At 38.8% G+C, this 21,240-nt stretch overlaps 1 protein-coding gene across 1 annotated transcript in view; it reads right to left on the reverse strand.

Annotated features, from left to right (window-relative positions):
• The window catches only part of HMCN1 (hemicentin 1), a 202,261-nt gene that overhangs the window by 97,674 nt on the left and 83,347 nt on the right, over positions 1 to 21,240 (reverse strand). Inside the window, exons 12-26 of the mRNA XM_040610626.1 lie at positions 20,175 to 20,316; positions 19,633 to 19,760; positions 18,816 to 18,929; positions 17,447 to 17,605; positions 15,938 to 16,132; positions 14,895 to 14,993; positions 13,399 to 13,526; positions 11,158 to 11,302; positions 9,539 to 9,651; positions 8,074 to 8,233; positions 7,062 to 7,236; positions 4,455 to 4,582; positions 2,284 to 2,556; positions 1,301 to 1,396; positions 694 to 888 (exon numbers count right to left, since the gene is read on the reverse strand). Of these exons, the coding sequence (XP_040466560.1) occupies positions 694 to 888; positions 1,301 to 1,396; positions 2,284 to 2,556; positions 4,455 to 4,582; positions 7,062 to 7,236; positions 8,074 to 8,233; positions 9,539 to 9,651; positions 11,158 to 11,302; positions 13,399 to 13,526; positions 14,895 to 14,993; positions 15,938 to 16,132; positions 17,447 to 17,605; positions 18,816 to 18,929; positions 19,633 to 19,760; positions 20,175 to 20,316 (2,250 nt within the window). The remainder of the gene's footprint in view (positions 1 to 693; positions 889 to 1,300; positions 1,397 to 2,283; positions 2,557 to 4,454; positions 4,583 to 7,061; positions 7,237 to 8,073; positions 8,234 to 9,538; positions 9,652 to 11,157; positions 11,303 to 13,398; positions 13,527 to 14,894; positions 14,994 to 15,937; positions 16,133 to 17,446; positions 17,606 to 18,815; positions 18,930 to 19,632; positions 19,761 to 20,174; positions 20,317 to 21,240) is intronic.

A 21,240-nucleotide genomic window follows, 5' to 3' on the forward strand; every position in this document is an offset into this window, starting at 1 on the left:
CATCCTTCCTCTTCACTGCTCCAGTCACACCCAAGAACATCTGCCTATCATTTGTCCCACTACGAATGCAAAGGGTCTTAACTGGTGGATTAGAAAGTTCAGACCCCACTGATGAGCCCTGCTGGCACAAAATGGAATTCAGAATGAAGATAAGGATATAATCCTGCTCAGGCGTCAGAACTATCATAGGAAGTGAACAAGGCTGGAATATAAGTACTCTGTAAGAAGCAAAACATCAAAATATATCTCAGGACCACCTGTAGAGTTTCTATTTTCCAATTAGGATTCTGGAAGAATATCAGCAGCAAGACTTCTCCTATCCTATTTTCATTCTGATAAATAGTTTTTCTCATACTTTTATTTCCAATGCAGATCTATCCCCAAATCTTTAATTTCTACAGTACAAAAGTCTTCGTTTGTTATTTGCATTAAAGTTTTCAAGTATAACTAGAGCCCCCTACCAATGAGATGCATCTAACTCTGAGCAAAACAAAACCGGTTTGTGCATAAAGTCACAGAGAACAGAAACAACAGAAAAAGTACAGACAGTACCAGAACAACAGTTAAGCATGTACTCAGGTTAGATTTTATAATTTAACTGCACACGGGCAGATTTGGGGCGTGAAATTTCCAACAATAAAAGAGAAGATGTTCTTCAAAAACAGTTCCCCAGTCATTGTATGTATTACTTACCATTTACTTTCAGGTTGTATTTTCTTTCTGCACTTCCAGCTTCATTGGTCGCCACACAGATATACTCTCCGTTATCAGAAGGTGTAACAGAAGCTATGATCAGCAAGGTCCCATCCTCCAGAATGGAAATCCCTGCTTCACGGCCGGTCAGCTCTCTTCCATTATGTAGCCATTTGATGACAGGCTTGGGAATACCTAACGAGAAAAAGGTGAAACATGAAGCAACGCTTCCCTCAGCTCAAAATAAGAATTCAAGCAATTCCCACTGCCTGCTAGAAGTCTTACTGCCAAAGACAATTCACAGGGAGGCCATGAGCTTTCAAACTTAGAGGAAGTCCTGACTGTTACAGTATGATTTTAAAATTAAAAATCTTAGTCCTAAACATCATAATATCCTTGTTGGCTAGCAATGACTTTCCACAGAACTTCTGCACATGGTGGTTATTTAAATCACTGTTAGTCTGAATTTTTCCGTATAAAGTATATATGGAAAATACTGTGCAGATGGTACATTTTTACCATGCCAAGCAGTACCCAGAGACTTAGTAACTTTCGATGGTCAACAGAAAAATATACTTTTGTCACTGGAAGTGGTAACAATACCCACCTTTTGCTGGACATGGGAATGCAATGCGTTGATTTGCCACTCTTTCTTGAAAGGGACTATTGTACGGAGGGTCCAGATCCTCGATAGTAGGAGATTCTGAAAGAAAATTAGACCCCAAAAGAATTCTTGACCCCTGCTCCCAAAGGTAAACACACAGTTTGGCAACACCTAGTGCTTCTAAGCCTCTCTCATTCACACAAGGTCAGATTCCAATAACCCTCTTTAGATTGATCAGAATGTGTACTACACAAGCAGTCTTGATTTCAACAGGAATAATCAGAAAGTAAGCAGTACAAAGAGACTTTCAAATTTCACTGAAGTTGGTTCTCTCTAAATTGCTGGATTTGTTTTGAGGGCAAAGACAGTGTTTCTGCAAAATCTGAAAAACACTATTTAAACTGTTTTTTCTCATACCACATATTAGTACTACTTCCATCCTTTGTTCTTGCACCTCATTTTAAACTTGCAGGTGGACTAAAACTATACAAAGAATATTATTTATAATCAAATAAAGTTAGTGGCAGTTCTTTGTAACAAGCAGTTCTCAGCAACTCTAATCCAAAGGGACCCAAACGTTGCCTTTAGACTATTACAAAGAAGAAATAATTCCTGCTTAGCTTAGGTCAGTCATGCTACAGTGACGTATGCCAGCCCATCAAGTGAGGAGTTATACTACATATTTACATTGGCACATTGACCACTCTTGCCCTGTCACCATTTCAACGGCATACTGATTGAGTAAAGAGCTCAGTTTCAGCTCATGAAACTTTTTCTTATTTCTGCAAACTCTCTGAACACTACTTGCCTGTTCTAATTTTCCTTAAGTAACATCAGAATGAAACAGCTAAAACAGATTTGGATTTTGCATCATGTCACAGCTAACAGCGAAGCACATTGCCCCCCAAAACACAAACCACACAGCACCAGCGTGAAATCATACCTAGCCAGAGCAGGAGGCAAGATTACAGCCCTAATATAAATACCTTGAACTTGTACTGTTATCTCTGCTGCATCGCTGCCCGCTGCATTACTAGCAACACATTTGTAGATTCCAGCATCAGGAAGCTGAACGTTGCTGATGCCTAGAGCTCCATCCATGCTGTGGACAAACCGCCCACCATCTACGGGCACAGCACTGCTGCCTTTGAACCAAGTGATTGATGGGGGAGGGATCCCCTGGGCACTGCAGGGTATATCAACTCTCTGGCCAGCTTGGACTTTCAAAACTCGAGGCCCACGCTGTATCTTTGGAGGAACTAAGGAAGACAAGTTTAGTCTACAGTAATGTGAAGAAAATGACGCACAATATCATTCTTAAGGCTGAGAGAGCTGGGTTTTTTCAGCCCAGAAAAGAGAAGGCTCCAGGGGGACCTTACCGCAGCCTTTCAATACTCAAAGGGGACTGATAAGAAAGATGGGACGGACTTTTTAGCAGGGCCTGTTGCAATAGAACAGGGTGCAATGGTTTTGAACTAGAAGAGGATAGATTTAGATCGAAATAAAGACGACGTTGTTTATGATGAGGGTGCTGAAGCACTGGCACAGGCTGCCCAGAGAGGTGGTAGATGCTCCATCCCAGGAAACTTTCAAGGCTACGTTGGACGGGGCTCTAAGCAACCTGATCTAGTTCAAGATGTCCCAGGGTTGGACTGGGTGACCTTTGAAGGTCCGTTCCAACCCAAACCATTCTATGAAACTCTTTTCCATTTTTGTCATTTTAGGAAATGTCCTTTATTCACTGAAACCAAATTCCCCCAGGTGACTAAGAAAGCAGACCTGCATGTTCTCTGTGTAGAATAGGATGTATGACAACCTAGTGCTTAAATTATTTGAAGCAGCTACATTTCAAATTCTGCTGCTTGAGTACCATATGAATAGAGTAGCATTATTATACTGAGCAGATTTGAAGAGCTGTGGGTACTGGCTCTCCATAACACAAAACAATTCAAAAGCTTTTATGACAAAGTTAATCACATTTTCCTTTTGACATTTTAATTTCCTTCCCATAATCCCTGATCTTTGTATGCTTCCAAATACAAGTTCGGACAAGGAGACAAAATATGACTGGAAGAGATTTTGCTGGTCCCAAAGAATAATATAAATCCACCACAATTCTTTTGCCACAATGTTTGTCTTTCTTTCTAAGGATCATTGGCAATGAAAAGACTTTAAAAGAATGTCTGAAACAATAACAAGTGCCATTTTTCCAGACTCTCTGTTAATTTACAATTACAGATAAACAAAGATGTGCACTGATATGAGACTTTCCTACACACAGCACCAGACAGCTGTCTGTTACAGCCACTGCAATGGAATTCACATAGTCGGAAGGTTTCAGAGCTGCTGGGGACAGGAGTTCCAACCTGGTACATTTGCAGTGTGATCCACATCAAAGACATGTGCTGGCAGTGGGCATTGGCAGCAACACTTCCAAACGAGATGAACATGAACCACAAGAGAAGTACCCATACACCCACAATTACTATCTATCAGTATCCTCTGGGCTGTGCCAGGCCACGGCTGTGGCACCCACTCTCCTGTGTTTCTGTCTGACACAGGTGAGGAGGAATAAATGAGAGAGCATGGAGTCAGCTGTGCACAAAGGCAGAGGCAGCTGCCTCCTCACAGATGACACAGTTGCACATTGGTTTCACACCTGAGCACGTGTAAGCAAACTCGGACGTGCACTACCGTAAGAGTTTGGATATGCGACTCCCTTCACGTTGGCGGGCAGCTGTAAGCCTCAGCCAACACTGCTATTCACAGCCACTGTTTGCAAACTTAACTGCTGAGAAACCTCTCACACAGAGCACATCCAAGTGCATTAGAACAGAAGTTTTCAGTTCCTAAAATCCTTCTGGCTGCCTTAAAAAGAGTCAACTGTCATATTGTGCTGTAAGTTTTCCACAAGTCTAAGGAACATTAAAGGAAGGGGTATGCATGTGTGTATATATATGTATACATATGTGTGGGCATACAATATTTCCTTTCCACATAATCCACAACAACAACTTGCATATGAAGATAATATGACCTGAAAGACTATAGGTCAATAGTATTTAACGTACATAAGGACAAACATTTGAGAAGCACTGCATGATGCTAAATTCCATGAGGAAACTTGTAGATGATTATCCTTCAAGATAAAACTTACCATGCACACTTAACTTCACCGACTGAGTCACATTCCCAGCAATATTTGTGGCCACACAGATATACATTCCACTGTCCGAAACTTGTGTCTCACTGATCTTCATTGACCCTGAGGGTAGGAAAGCATGTCTGGAAAAAGAAGAAGAAAATACACTGAGTAAACGTGTATTGAAAGGTGAATGACCTCTACTTACACATTGCTGATGATCATTACAAGCTAAAAGAACACCATTCTACAGGGCACACTGAACCGTGCCATATTACTAAACTATGACTTATATTTTTTCTAACTCTTTACTGAGCCACTACATTCAGAATACATAGCAAATACCTAAAATATAAGATCTAAATTGCAAAATTAGGTTCTAGCTACTTACAGGACATATTAAAGTCTGACTTGTTTCTAGAAATGAGGAAAAAAGAAGAAAAAAAACACCACCCAAAACCCACCCCCAAACCAAAAAAAAATCCACCAAAACCCATTAAAAACCAACAGGCAGAGAAATGGAGGTCTTCAACCTCCTGTCAAAAATTTTTGTTTAGCCCCGGTCAGTGAGGTCAGAAAGTTAAACTTTTGATACTACTTCACCTTGGCAAAAAAAAAGGTGTTACATTGATTCGAGATAGAAGAGGGGGATTTCTGAAAAGTATTCCAATTCAAAACCACCAGTTTTGGTGTTTATAGACATTGTCGTCACTCATCACTAAACAGTTAAGTACATAGCATTAATTTTTACTACAGTTCTGGTCAGAAGCTTGTTACATTACAAGATACATTGGCTAGCTAAGCCAAAACCTTATGTAGAAGTCAAAAGTATGAGAGATAGGGAAAATAAATGAGGAGGGAAGAAAAAGTGACAGCTAAGAACAGATAAGAAGAAATTCAAGTCTAGCACTTAAGGTTATATACAGAACTTAGGCAAAGTTGGTGGGAATTGATGTTATCTGTCCTCCTTTCTCTGGCACTAATTAGTACAATGTTATCATAAGGGCATAAATGGTGAATTTTGGGATTGCAATAACCTGGAGAGATGAATAGAAAGTGAAGTGTATTTCCTCCAGGCCACCCACCCAAATCTGTCTGATATTATGGTTCCTCCTCTTCTGACCATTTCTTTCTAAACTTTTTCTAAAAAACAAACAAACAAAAAAAAAAACAACCAAACAAAAAACCAAACAAAAGATAAATTGCTGGGGAAACTTCCATTAATTTTGTCCACTAACTACATTTGCTTTCTGATTAAAGATCCTTCATTTCTGATTTCACTCTTCTTTTGTTTACTGGTCACATTTCCAACATCATCTTTGGGTGGTCTCAAACAATTTTGTTTGGACTAATTCTTTAACTTTTGCTGACATCTGTAAACAATTTTATGGAATGGGCTGAGCTGGACTTCTGTTGCTCTGGACAACTTGGATCTCTCCACAACAGCCATGAGCAAGTAGCCTAATTTGTCAACGTTTCCTGAGGTAAAACAAGGACAAGTAAGGGACCAAGAATGCAACTTTGCTAGTGCATGCAACGTGCTCACAGGACACAGAGAACAACTGCACACAGATTACTACCAAGAAATCTCTGTGCACAAGCCTCCTTCACCAAATGTGTGGGCCCAGCAGCTATTAGTTGCTGCAGCTGCCTCAGACTCACTGGAATGGGCAGCTCCGAGGTGCCGGTTTGGCCACAGGAGAGACAGGCTCGCCTTCAGTTCTGCACCATTCCTTGATTCAGCTCAGCTGCTGGCTGACGCCTTCCACTGGGCTCACTGGGAGGCACTGGACAACAGGCACAGCAATCGCTACAGCGTGCACCTGGCCAGTATTACCATTCCCTGGTTTATGAACACAGCTGTAGCCCTTACCCCTTCAGAGGTATCTTCAAAACTAGAGACCACTAGCACGCCCCGTGACAGTGCCTGGCACTTCAGTTGGGAACACACAGACAATAATCACCTACTCGTCTCCTCTTACTTTGTACCGTACTAAAATAATAAGGAAGAACTGCAACATTGTGGCTCATGTATACAAGACAGTCCCCAATTTCTCATTTTCTAAGGCTGTCAACTCAACATTTTTATGAGCATTTAGCTATGTTTTCACACGTTTGAGAATATCTGGAGAGTTTTTGGATCCAAAACACAATGAGCAATGAGCCCCTGTAAACACTCCCAAACATTTATCATCATCTATATTCTACTGGCAGCTCAGACTTCATCTGAATAACAGACAACGCTCCCCTGAGCATAAACATGAAGTGCTTAAGAAAAGAAAAACAGTTTTTAAACATTTCTGATCAGGCACAGATTACATGGGTCTCTGGCACTGCCGCAGTACTAATATAACAGGATCTCTTTTGTCTCAGCCTCCTGAGGTTGCACATAAACACACATTGCACTGGAAGCTGTACAATGGTCTTAGTTTCCTTCAGAAAGAGACACATTCTTGTTTTTGGAAAGAGAGTTTTAAGACTTAGTAAAACAGAGTCCTCATGCAGGACAATTTAATACCTTCTGATTGATCCTGTGGCAATTAGAAAATATACACCCTTCCAAAATCGTGAGACCTTAAGACACAAATGCACTTTTCTTTTGTTTTCATCAAACATTGTTACCTCGGAGAGAATGGAGATATGAGCTGCATTTCTTTGGCCCAGGTAATTATGGGTGGTGGCAAGCTCTTTACTTCACATGGAAGTGTGACATCTTTCCCTGCTATTACTGACATCTCTATGGGTTTATCATATGCATTTCCTTGCTGGTGTCCAGGCCTGGATACTCTAGGTTTCACTACAACATGGAACATGTTAAGAGTCTGCAATGAATATACATATTTGTACAAATGTAACACCATACAATTTTATTTCAGATTAAACTTCTATTTTTTTTATCAAGCATATAACATTACAATCCTATTTTTAATGACATGCTTGCAATGGACATAAATCACTGTAATGCTTCCGTACAGTGCCTGTAGCCCAGACACTGGCTGATGCCTACGTGCAATACCACAAATACCAGGAGGACTGCACTATCTACCCAAGAAGCTGGATAGCAACCAGTGTATATAGTTCATCCATATCCTGGGTTCTGTGCTGCACAGGTAGTTTGCAACCACTACATGAACTATGTTACACTACAGCACCAAAACCTACAAGCCATAAATGCCTTGCAAAGTAAGCGTGCACCTAAATCATTTTTTTTTTCTAATATTGGGAGGTGTTAGGAAGCTTTGGGACCAGGGGGATTAATTGATTTTCATTCTTCTATCAGCAGGAAATTATTTTCCTATACAGATACTTCCTATCTACTTCCATAAAAGATGAAATTATGATCAGTCCAAGATCCTAGCACATGAACTCAAGGTAACAGGTATCAGGAGGTTTTAAGAGAATCATAATGGCTGAAGGACAGACCTTTCAGTAACAGCCATTTGTAAAATCGCCTACTATGTGGACCCAGTGATCTAGGACAAAGTCAAAAACACTAATTAGGGATCAGTTTAAATCCCGTTTGCACTGTGGGTATCTTAGTTCACAATCCATCTGAGTGGGATTTACCATCTAAACAGAATGCAACGGGAGGAGGGAGACAATGGCACTACATGTGATTGTAGCTCACACATACCATAGACAGTCAGCTGGACTTTACGTGTAGCATAACCAGCAGCATTTGTTGCAGTGCACACATACTCCCCAGTCTCTTCACCCCCTGGTGAAACTACATACAGACTTCCATCAGACCCTGCAGAAAATTTCACATTGCTGGAAAGAATTACTTCCCCTTTCTGTGGAAAGAAAAATAAATGAAAAAAAAATAGCCACAGCATCTGGATTTTCTAAAATAAACCAAATTACAATAATTTAATTCAATAAAAGCTCAAGCTTACAGTGCTAAAATCTTACAAAAACATTAAAACTATTAAAGGAATATAAAAATTGTTAGTGCCTGTAGCATGTCCCCTAGCTTACCCCACTGCAGTGACCGATTCTTCACATAAAGAATACTGTGTTTTTAATATAACACTGGGTCTTATTTCTTACTGTGCAATATGCTCCATGCTCTTCAATACAGTTCTGTAGACCAAACAATTTGCTGGCAGTCTGACTAAATTGAGCAATATTTTAATTTACATTACAGTACTGCTTCGATTGTTTATGGCTGAGATGGACAAAATATTTTATATTAACTAAGAAGCCTGGCCCCAAAGTTCCATCTATAAGAATTAACTAACTACAACTAACTTTTCACACTCCTTGAGTGTCACTGTCTAAGCAGTAATAAGAGCAGAAGCGCAGGGATTCTCATGCAGAAAACTTGTTGCATTTTACAGACCACAAATCTTCAAAGAATATTTAAAATAAATAAAAAAAAAAATCAAGATTTCAAGAGTTAATTTTGACATTGGTTTCTGATATCAAAGCAGATCTTGCATACATTACATGAAATGTTTCTTAGATAGCTGACTCTTCCTTGTCTGTATTGAATCAGTGATAAGAAAAACCGCTCCTCCCATGTTTTCCTCCCTCCCAAACCAACAGTCAGCTGCGTGCTCTTTTTTCTTTTAAACAAAGCTGTTCACAAGGTCCCAATCCATTACACCCGCACAGCTTCTGAGGCACAACAGTGCCTTCACAGCAATGGCGGGTGAGCTGTTAATGTACCCTGAATAGTTTAGTACCAGGAATTATGCTCTTCAAGTAGGGGGAGACAGCAAAAAAAAAAAAACCAACAAAACCCCCCCACACACCTTAAAGAAAAGCTCCAAAACAAAAACGAACATTCAATCTGTGGCAGATTGCCTAATCTCAAACTATCAACCCCCAGCAGGAATATGAACAATTTCTAAAGTGTTAAAAACATAATGATATGGCAATAAACAAAGCCCTTCCAAAGAACGGAACATTGATCTGTGGCTGGACCCTTGCCAGAAAGCACTGCTCTAAGAAACAAAAGCACATATAAATAAATAGAGAGGTCCAGGTCCCTCAGCTGTGCTTTTGGCCATGTTTCTTGCATACAGTTTTCATGACAACTAAATGATGTGTTCAATTCATCTTTCACCATGAACAGCTCAGAAATGAGAAATTACCTTGGACCAGACAATAGATGGCTTCGGAACTCCACTTGCTTTGCACGGTAACGTTACTGGTATTCCTTCAATGGTGCTGAATATCTGCTGTCCATGCTGAATAACAGGCAGAACTAAAAATAAATTCCAAGATTAAACACATGCAGGAGACATTTCAAACCATGGCACAACTTTTACAACAAAATCCTTTTACTTTAATTAGCACTTCACACAGGCAGCAGGGTTTGGGAATTTTCAGCCTCTTCTGCCGAACCCTGACATTGACAATGACCAGCCACTTCCCCCTCTACTCTCCAGTCTTTCATGACAGAATAAATACCTGTTTGTAATAAAGCACGTCAGCCATCGGTGGACCACTGTATTAGGTACACACAGTTTTAGACTAATTGTAGGTATTTCACATAGCTGATTGCAATAATTTCAGAAACTCTTTGTCACACTATCCTCTGACAACATTTTCAGCTTCCTGAAATGATACTGTACACAGATCAACCTATACAGCACCTTTCATGAGAACAGGATCAGCATTTTTGCTGCTGAATCAATTTCATGAAATCCAATGGACAATATTTTGAACAGAGCAGATAAGAGAGTGAAGAACTGATCACACTCCAAGCTTACTTCATCTTTGTTACAAATACTACAAAGCTGTGCTAACTGCAGCAATGGTTTCTAATACCAGATCATTTCACAAAATCAGTAAGCAGAGAAAACAAAAACCCTTGCTCCCCTGCTGAGGTGGTTTTAAATTAACAATAGAAAAAAAGTTGATCATATTTAAGGCTGTAATACCAATACTAGATCTTTCTAAAAACACAGAAATGTAGTCCTTTCTTTTCTGAAGTTATTGAGATATCAGAATATTGAAATATTCCAAAAACTAGTGCTGACATTGAAGACTGGATCAGATGCTGAGCATTTCTCTGTGTAACAATGGTCGTCTTAACATAAAAAGATGTTCCAGCATCTTCAGTGAAGCTTAAAATCAATCTCTCATGATTAATTTAACACATGAGAAAACGTCAGGTTGTAAAACATGTGGTTGTGACCCCACACAGAGTGAATACAAATATCTTCAGCAGAAATACTAACACTTTGTCTTGCTATCAGTGTAGTCTGGGGTATGTTTTAATTAAAGCAAAAGAAAGGGCGGAGGGTGGGGCATGAAAATAAACAAAACAAACACATTTTGCCTTACTCATATTTCATTTTACTCTAATTCTCCCATGAGTTGTGCTTTCTTACATGAGTTTTGAATCCCCCCAGCACTGTTTTTCATGGTTTTCCAGTAAACTCCCACTTGCATCTGTTTTGTTAATAAAGCCAGAGATGAAGAATGCACAGCCCAATCTTTGTAGCTATTTCAAAATTAGGATCTTTTACAATGACAAAATGGTGTCATTTTTGGTTTATTTTTAAAAACAGTCTCAACTGCTCGGTTCTTTCCTGTGCAGTGGATCCAATTTCTCACCGTGTTACTTTACGAAGTAACATCATTACATATGAGGAAATTTGAGAGATTAGTATAACTGTAACCAAAAACCTCTAGTGAAAGGTGCTGCAAGAAATGCCCTCTCATCTTACATTCAGCACAAAAGCAACAAGACAGTGTTCCTTACCATACACATTAACCGTAGTAGTTTTGTTGCTTGTCCCAGCAACATTACTTGCCATGCAGGTATAATCGCCACCATCCTGCAGCCGAACTCTTTCAAGGTGCAGGCTTCCATCACTGCGAACATTAATGTAGGGATTGGGAACCAGCTGCCAAAAGAGTGGTGTGACTTTTTACTGAAAAAAATACTTGTGGATAATATTTACTTTGGGATGCAGCATGGCTTTATTTGACTATTTCATATCCTTAAAAATTATATGTTCCTGGAGAATTTTAGCAGATTTTTTCCTACCGTCCACCTTTCATAAAAAGCTGATTTTAAAACAGAATTCTGGTAGCAGCTCATATTTATTGCTGAAGTGAGATCAAGATCTACAACAGCAAATCTGCTCTGCCACAACACCTACAGAACTGTAACTCATGCTTACAATCACACACTGAAGCAAAAACAAATGTAGCTGACTTATTTTTCTGCATTTTTATCAGTTATTCCATTAACCCAATTTGATCCTTGATGAGCTCTTGATAAGTGCAGTGACTTGTTCTTCAACAAGTAGATCTTTTTTTTTATTATTATTATCAAATCATTATTGTTATCAAAACCTTCTAACTTGCCATATCCATCAAGTAGATCAGCTCTGAAGATACCATCGTGAAAGACAGAAAGTTTCAATTTTCAGCAAACAGTAATTTTTAAAGAATTATATACCCTATAGCAACATAAACAAAAAAAAAAACCAACCAAAAAACAGTCCATGAGCTCAACGTAGACTTGCCTTACAGAAAGGCTGTTAAAATGAAAAATTGTTCCAGCCATGCCATACTCGGAAAAAGCTGCATTCTTTTCTAAATATAACTTACTCCAACACTTTCCTTGGACTGTAGCTTTTGCCACAAGCTTACAATTATAGGAAACTAGCGCTACTACACAGAGGAATTAGCAACTCCACAAGGACGATCCTGCCAGTATTTCTCACAGAAGCTACAGCCTGTGCTACTTGCCCTTACACAGTCTAAAGAAAAGGTCAATGATTCCCAGTGATACAAAAATTGAGCAGAAAACTCTAGCAAGCAAATGGTCAGGTAGTGCCAGGGTTCTGATTCGTGACAATAAATAAAAACTTTGCTGACATTTTTTATTTACAGCTGTGAAGGAAGGGCTTTAGGGAGACATTAGCAAGCAAGATAAAAAAACAGACCTTCACAGAGATATTAAAATGAGTAATTTGGCTACTACTAAATAAACTAAACTTCACTCGGACAAGTAACCTAGGTGTCGTGGCTCTGCCACCTTTCTGTCTGCAGGAGTTACAAACTGGCACCAGTGTGCTCCCAAGGGGAACAGAAAACACACATTTTCATGCTCTGAGCAGTGCATCACTGGGAAAGGAGTATCTGGTACAGGGATACTGACATTTCTCTCATCCCATCAGCAACAGTAAATCACATTAAAAAGGTCATGTTAAACCCTAAATCTACAGAAATCTTCTGGTATCTTTATTTAAAGGAAAAAGAAAAAAAAAACAAAACTCAAAAAAACCCACAACAACAAAAAACAGGGGAAAAGAAATGCTTTTCAGTTACCAGGGCTTAAATTCCAGCATTTCTGTCATTCTGGTAGGTATATTCCACCAACATTCCTATATTCAGAGCCCAAGGCTGAAATTCAAGAGCTAACGAGAATGCATAAAACTGCTTTTAAAAGTAAGTAAAATAGAAGATAAAAGGACAAATCACAAATATATTGGTTCCAAGTCCTTTTATAGACCTCCACATCCCCCATTACCATCTCCTATTCCCTCATCTATGCTTCAGAGTTAGAAATTCTGTAGCATGGGCAGTGCTCGGTGAGGTGTAACTGTCAGGATGCCACATTTCCACTTCCATATTTTGAACAGTAATAAATTATCATTTCTCAGGGGCATGGCTGTACTCTGAATGACAGCACCTGCAGAAACTCAGAAGCAGCTACTGCCTTACAGATACAGCCAGCTGGCTTCTTCCAAGGAGGCTGCAGCTCCTGCCGAGTGGTGGCTGTCTGCTGTAATTCACCTGGGTGACATCAGATCCTCGTTTCCAGCAAGCCAGTCTAATTGCACAAAGCATCTTTATTTCTAAGCATAAAACCTATCACACAGTTTATACATCAACTTTTGTAAATTGAACCAAGTTGTTATCGTGACTTGAAATGTCAGCTGTAGCTTTCCTTTGCCAATAAATCTTACAGGAAACAAAACAGTCTTACCACCATACTGTTTTTAATCCACCTCCGGTCTGGAATGGGGTTTCCAGCAAGCAGTACGCATGGCAAAGTGAGCTGCTGCCCCTCAATGACATTGGCTGTGGGTGGACTTACTCCAATCAGAGGTGTAACTTCATTAAATGAGACAATTAGAAAACATTATTAGGAATTTTTATATATTCATGTAAAGTATTAAATTCAAATTTTTATTTTCAGTCCTGTCAATAATGCTACTTGCAGCAGCATCAGACAAAGGTCTCCTTGAGCAAGGTATTACACAAATATAGAGCAAGAAACATTTCCAACAATGAAAACTATACAATTTAAACAGAAAGGAAAAACGGCATATGAAGACGACATTGCCATCAAAAAACAGGTAAGAGTTCCAACTTACTTAATTTTATGACAAAAAATATCAGATGGGATTTCGGTATCTGAAATGTCAAAGATGCAGGCAAGAAAAGAAGAAACAATTGAAGGGGTGGGGTAACATAAAGACTAAGGAATGGCAGCAAAAGGAAGACATTGTCCAGCTGAAATCAGATCCAAACCAGCATTTCCCTGAAAACTCATGTTCCCCTGATACCAAGTTGATAGATTATTTTTCCTTACTTGGACCAAGTATTGAAGAACAAAAGTAGCAGGTCTGGAGTGGACAAGAAATAAGTGGTAATTTCCTTTGGGCATAAAATTTTAAAGGATTAGAATAGCGGTTAACAGCCCAGCAGAGAATTCTGCATGCTCTGTAAAAAGCCAACAGAAAGCATTCCTGGGCACATGCCTGGTAAATTAATTTTAAGTCATGGAGATTAAATAACACTTTTAAATAGATAAAAACATGTCTGTCAAATACTACTAGCATTACAGATTCCCACTACGGTTTAAGTTAACAAATGCTTTCTTTGATGGCAGATGGACTCCTTTCTTATCCTCCCACAAATGTATACATTCCACAGCATTATTTTTCCTTTTATTGCCAATTCTCCAACTGAGATTATAAACAACTCCTTAACAGCACAGCTATTGTCAAAGCTAGACATTTATTGTCTTCTTGAATCACTAAGATTCCTTCCCAGTTCTGTCAACACACTGAACTAAGCAAGTTCATTGCTGCCCCCCCTCCTTTTTTTTTTTAGATTAATTAAATGGCAGAAACCCCACGTTAGCATTAATCATTATGGTGATTTTTTATTCCTTAATAAATTTCCTTAGGAATAAGAAACAGAAGATAATACAAATCACTTTTCTAAGGTCTGTGTTATAAAGCATAGAGGAACTAACTCAAATTAATGTAGCCACTCGAAAAGACAATGTTCTAACACACAAAATTCACTGAATTACAATATTCCATGCAAATGTCTTCTGATTCACATACATAACCCACAGGTGTCCTATTTATTGTACAAACACCACCAACTATCGCCTCATCCAGTGAATTCCACATACTGCAATGCTGCCAGGCTTCCCCTTCACCGTCATCACCAACACTAACCACTTACCCAGGCCAGTTACTGTGATGGTGGCTGGCTGCGACTGAATCCTTCCAAACTGGTTCTCAGCTTCACAGATATAAGTTCCTTCATCACTGACCCACAAATCTAGAGGGGAGGGAAAAAAAAAAGAGATCTAATTGCAGTGTCTGAAATGATATTGAAAAGTTTGCAATACAAGAATACCCTATCCTTTTATCATTCGCTTTCAGCCAAATCATTCCTTTTCATCTGTCACCATGCACAGAAGCAACTTATGAGCACTTGAGTAAAAAAAGCATTACATACATACATATATATGAGATACTTTTCATCACTTCATCTATTGCATATACTTTAATATAGTATATAATATGCATAAATAGTATGTGGTAGTACACTCTATATCTAAGTGTACATACACTAGCATATAATGCATTGACCATGGAATATTGCTTACTACATATGTGTGTCTGTATGTCAACAGCCAACCCACAAAATAGTACGTAAGACATGAGTTACTGTACTATATGTACAGTAGAAAGGAATTACTTCACCCAGCCTGATTATGCCTAGAAAGGAATAAAAACAGCTGATTAAGAAAATAGTGGAACATCAATTAGCATAAGGGTGACTGAAATGCTCTGAAGTAACCGAAGTCACGAAGCCACTTGCAGAATTTTTAATTATTACCCAAATTAGGACTTGTCTAAGTCTAAAAGAGTGAGTTTAGAAACAATTCTCTCAATTAAAAAAAAAAAAAAGAAAGAAAAGAAAATTCATGGCTCCTCAGTATTAACAGAGACCATAGCCCACATGTATTTAAACAAAGGTGTAATAATTTCTGTGAAGAAGAATGAAGCCAATGACCAAACACAACTGAATTTACAAACTCTTGGGAAAACAAACTGAACATCAAAAGCAACAAAGCAGTATCAGAAACACAATCTCTGGAAAAAGACTGGATTTTTATCAAAGTTAGTGATTTTATAAAGCAGTATACTAACTTAAATACATTGCATGTCTCGTGTTTCCTTCTGGAATCTTTTTTTAAAAAAGTTCAGTCTACCTACTATTAATGGACAGAGCTCCTGTTCTGAGTTGACCGACGGAACTAACTGCGAATGGTCTTGAGAAAAGGGAAGCACCATTCAGCCGCCTCCACTTAACCTTTGGTTCTGGGTAACCCTGCACGTAGCACGGCAGTGTGATGTTTGAGCCAATATCCGCAGATTCATCGCTGGGTTCCTGCGTGAAAACTGGGGGAGCTGGGGTGTGGGGAAACAAGACAGAGAGTACACAGAAATTGAACTGGGGTTGCACCATGACATTAGCATTCTGCTCAAAGTATTGACAACCTAAACTTATGTTCTCTCAAGCACAGTTATTCTTCTAACAACAGATTCCCACCTCTAGCAATACCTTACAAAAGCACCCTTGCATGCTCTGTACCTACAATAGAGAGGCCAGAAATGAGCTAAATATCTCAAAAAAATTAAGATGCCGCCACCCCATCAGACAAACATGCATACTCAGTGTTAGTGTTAAAGAAAATTTATTTTGAATTAAGAAATTTAATGTGCTGAAGCTGCTAAATGGCAGAACCAGGCCTTGTCCCTCATATAGCCCTAATCCAAGGCTGGTTTAAAATTTAGTCAAGTTAATCAGTGGGAGAATAGAGAAACAATAGATGATCAATTTGTGTACACAGGTGCTCTCAGAAACGCAGGTGTTTCTAGAAAAAATTACTATATGTGAATAGGAATTGCTTGTTCAGAGACTAAGTGTGCTTGAAGGATTGTGTGAGTTAAAGCAGGCAGAAAGAAGATCATGATCCCAGGAGGACCTTGGAACCAAGGTAGAGACTGGAACCAAATAGATGAATCAACTGGGACAGAGTCAGGTGATGGATTCGCAGAACTGACAAGACCAAAGGAAACTTCTAAAAACTTTGGACATTGACTAATGATTTGATAAGTGTATATAAGCTGTGCCGTATCCCTTTGTTCTCTGCCACTCACTGGGGTGGTGGCCCAGCTCTGAGCTGGGATTAAAGCAAACCTAGTGGTACCCACGTCTGTGTGAATGTTTCCTTTAACAGTCAGTATTGTTAAACTCCTTGTGTCCTTCAAGCAGTGTTGCTCATTGCTTCCAACAGTGTATGTGCCTGACAGGAACAGCACCTAACAAGAGGTGATGTGTCAGGCAACAAGCGGTTAGAACTTGAGAAAGAGGAGAGGAAGGGCTAGGCTTCAATAACCTTACACAGTAACTTAAGTTAGTATAATATATTCTCTATTTGAGAATTACATTAGGTTGAGGTTTGAACAGTTTCCTCCCCCTCTGCCTCTCTCTTCCCCCTCATAATTTTTATGCTTTACAAAAGAAGCAAAAGTGAAGGAAAGCTGAAGTCAAAACAGGACAAGGAAACTGTTTAGTGAACACCACCAAAAGGTTGTCCCCAGCACACACACAGACTTACACGTATTTGTGAGAAAGGTTTAGATAACCGAGGCACCACTGATCAGATACAGAAACACGGCAATTAAGAGTATTTACTGTCTAGATAGCCAGGTACTTACAGCCCACATCCAGAGTTATCTTTCCAGAAGCCCTCCCTGCATCGTTGGTAGCCACACAGGTATAGTCACCAGCATCCAGGTCTTGTGTTTCCTGGATCTTCAAAAGACCCCGATGAGTATCAATAATGAGAAACGCCGATGCCCTCAACTCTAAGTCACCTAAAGTTCAGATAGAAAAAAGTCAATGAAATATAACAATATCAAAATTATCCCAACAAAACATTGTCCAAGTTTGAGATTATTTCACAGCATGGCTGTATTCATTTAGCAGATGAGTGCTTTGACTTGCTTTCAACTGAGTGAAAAAACTCATTACCACATTAGATACAATCTTTTTTTACTTATTTGTTTCATAAGGGGAACACAAACCCAAGTAGCTTTGGACAGAGATCAGCATCAGGACACTGTGCCAAGCTGTATTTCTCCTTCTTAATTTAGAGGCTACATGTGGTGGCCACTTGTCTGCCAGCTCTGTACCAAGTTGAGAATTCCACAAAACCTAGAAAACAGGTCTGCTACCTCTTAAAGCTCAGCGGGAGCCACTGTCATGACGTGTAAACATTCAAAGTTGGCCCACATGTACTCTTTTGGGATGAATATCAAAGCCTGTTGACTCCTGCTTTAAAATACAACCCATCCATTAAGTGTAGTGAGTGCAGAAGAAGCTTCCTTTGAGGGAAGGTTATTTGCAAACAGACCACAGAGTTTTGTGCTTCCCTCCAACAACTGTCAGAGATGGAATATTGGACTAGATAAGTTATCCGTTAGCAATACCTAACAGGATTATTTCCAGAAAATCAGTAGGCAGGTGGTTTGTACAACCACACACTGGAGTCAGCTGTTTTTTCTGAGAATAAATGTTCAGTCTTGAGACATGGATTCTCTAACTCCCATTTAACTCTATAGAAACTTCTGCAGTTCTGGTAACCAATATACTGCCTCACTACTAAAAAAACTGTAGTAGATACCTCTGAGATTCGGAAGAAGAAACATAAAAATTTCCTAGATGTTGCAAAAGAATTAGAGAAAACATCCAACAGGAAAAAACAGAAAAATGTTTTACAATTTTTGTAGCTGAACATTCTCTGACGGAAGAACAAACCTCATTTAAGTAGGCACAAGAGGCTCAGCTTTTTTAAAAAAATTATTATTAATTATGCTACAGTATGTTAATTCACTGTATTTAAACACAAGCAAAAATTTATGCCCCAGAGGTCAAGTGCCGTATCTTCTAGATTTAAAGAATGTCACACATCAGTCACTAGTTGAACACTACGTAAAGCTTTTGAGAAAACCAAGTCACTTCAAGATCACTGTTCAAAATATTCCTGCTAATATAAATAAACCAAACAAGGAGTAATAAGTGCACCTTTAAACCATTTAACTTGGGGATGTGGGATTCCAGTTGTTTTACACTCCATAACAGTTGTGTCTCCAAGAGCAACCAGAATTTCACTTTGAGCTATGGTCAATGTTGGGCCCTCTAAAAAGAAACAACATAGAAAACATGAGTTCCTCATCCAAAGCATACCCCATTTTTAAGATATAAACGACAAAAGACTTTAATTTTCTCTTGTCATATGGAAGAATATTTGCACTGAAAGTCAAACATGCTTAAAAATCATGTAAGATGATAAATAAACACTAGGAAACATGAAAAAGTCTGATTCAAAGCACCTGGATCAAACACAGAATAGACAAGGAATTTAAGGATAGAATCAGAAAAGTTTAACATGTAGAAAAATAGAAAGATTAAAAGTCACTCTTCCTCTCCAGCCAGACGTCGTATGTACTCTGCTATCAATGCATTAAAATAGTGTTTAGAGGACACAATTCAGATGAGGACTCCAGAGTGCTAAGCATGCTACAGGAATTTACAGAAACATGATTCTCTTCCAAAGACCTGCTCAGGTTTGCAAGCTTACCCCCCTTCAATATCCAATTTTTTTTTTTTTTTTTTTCTTAAAAATACCATAAGGAAGAAATAGTAAGCCCCAAATATCACCTAACAACACTACTCAGACGTGAACAAAAAACAAGTGACATTTCTGAGCTGTTCAACATCTTGTCTGAGTTTTTTGAAATTTCTACCAGTATGATCTGCATAGCTCCAATTTTAACAGTTCCTCCCTGATGATGTATTACTTTGCTTTTTTCAACTTCACTACATTGTTTCTTTAACTTACCAATGTACGTAAGGATGGATGTCTGTTTCTCTGTCCCAGCTGAGTTACTTGCCAAGCAACCATAAATCCCTGCATCTTTTCGAATTGCCTTCCTTATGATTAAGGTGCCTTCTTGGGTCAATCTATACCTAGGAACATGCAAGGGACCAACCAAAATGATTAGCTAAAGAAAAAAGAGTAACAGTTACATCCACATTCAAAGCAGCAACATGACTAGATGGTTTATAAAAAGGTATTGCTGGTTTGTTCTCATGATAAACAACAAAATATTATTATGTCTACCAGAGGATATCAATGCATTTTGTGAAGAGTTTAAATTAATCTTGTAAAAAGCCTTCTGAAGAAAACTGAATTATTTCTATTTTAGAGATAAGAAAATTGAAATTAAAGTTATAAAAGTGAAGGCTGAGGTGCTATTTGAAACAGTCAGACTCCTGTGAAAGAAATAGAGTGTTTTGGCATTCCTCAAAACTGCTTTCTCACATAGGGTAAAAAAAAAAAAAAAAAAAAAAAACCAAAACAGAGACAGTTGTAAGCCCTACCTGCTCGAACCAATAATAAACATATCATTGTGTGTCCATACTATTGTCGGCTTTGGATAACCCATTGCAGAACACCTAATAGACACTTCAGAGCCTTCTGTAAAAGTCTGATTCTTAGGTGAAATGACAACCCTGGGTGGTTCTAGTAAAAGAAATAAAAAAAATGCAATTCAGAAGATCCAATTTAGAAAACACAGATTATAAACAACTTTATTCCAATTTTCAAACAGCTCTATAGTGAAAAAACAATCCTACTGAAGGCCAGAGCCCACTTGTTTCCTCTCTTCCTCTAGCACAGTCTACCGAGTCCTCAGCATAAAACACGTATACCTTTATAAAAGTTAGTATGTTGGGACTCAGGGTACAGAGACCAAATCAATTCACGCGCCTACACGGTTTCCTGTATTCTGAGATCCAGAATTTGGAGCACCAGTTCTGCTGGAAGCACCTGGTCCATGAACCTTCCCCAAGTTCATTAGTTTTTCACTTGTAGATTTGATAAAAAGCTGCCAGAACCAATCAAAGCTCACCAACATGATCCATCAAGGTGACAAAGCCAGGCTGAAAAAGGCATAGGCTGTGCGGGGTTATCATTCCAAATAGAAACCATGAGAATATTGGTGGCTTCACATGGATTGAACTTGAATGTAATAATTAACTCTGATTTCTTAATGCATGCTTAAAAATCAGCAAAGCAGCAACAGAACCAATTTTGAGAAATACGTTTTATATTTTATAATTTGCGGTGATTCCTGAAAACTAAAGCCAATGACCACAAATCTTCAGGCAGGCCAATGGTAAGAACATAAGCAGAGCGATAAAAATAAAATTAACAATAGACGCGCACACACAGAGGAAGAAATTAACAGCAAAATCATGTTGAAGACCACCGAGTCTAGTGTTAGCAATGCCCATGGACGTTCTGGATTTCAGCTGGATTTTCACCAGAAAACTGACCGGTGAACTTTGCAGAATGCATTCCCTTTTATCCTTAGACAGATTTCCTCAGTAAAAAAGACCACCAAAACAATTCCCTGTGGCAACTGACATTTTCTTCTATGGTACA

Source organism: Falco naumanni, chromosome 11, assembly GCF_017639655.2.
Source record: "Falco naumanni isolate bFalNau1 chromosome 11, bFalNau1.pat, whole genome shotgun sequence".
Classification (NCBI taxonomy): Eukaryota; Metazoa; Chordata; class Aves; order Falconiformes; family Falconidae; genus Falco; species Falco naumanni.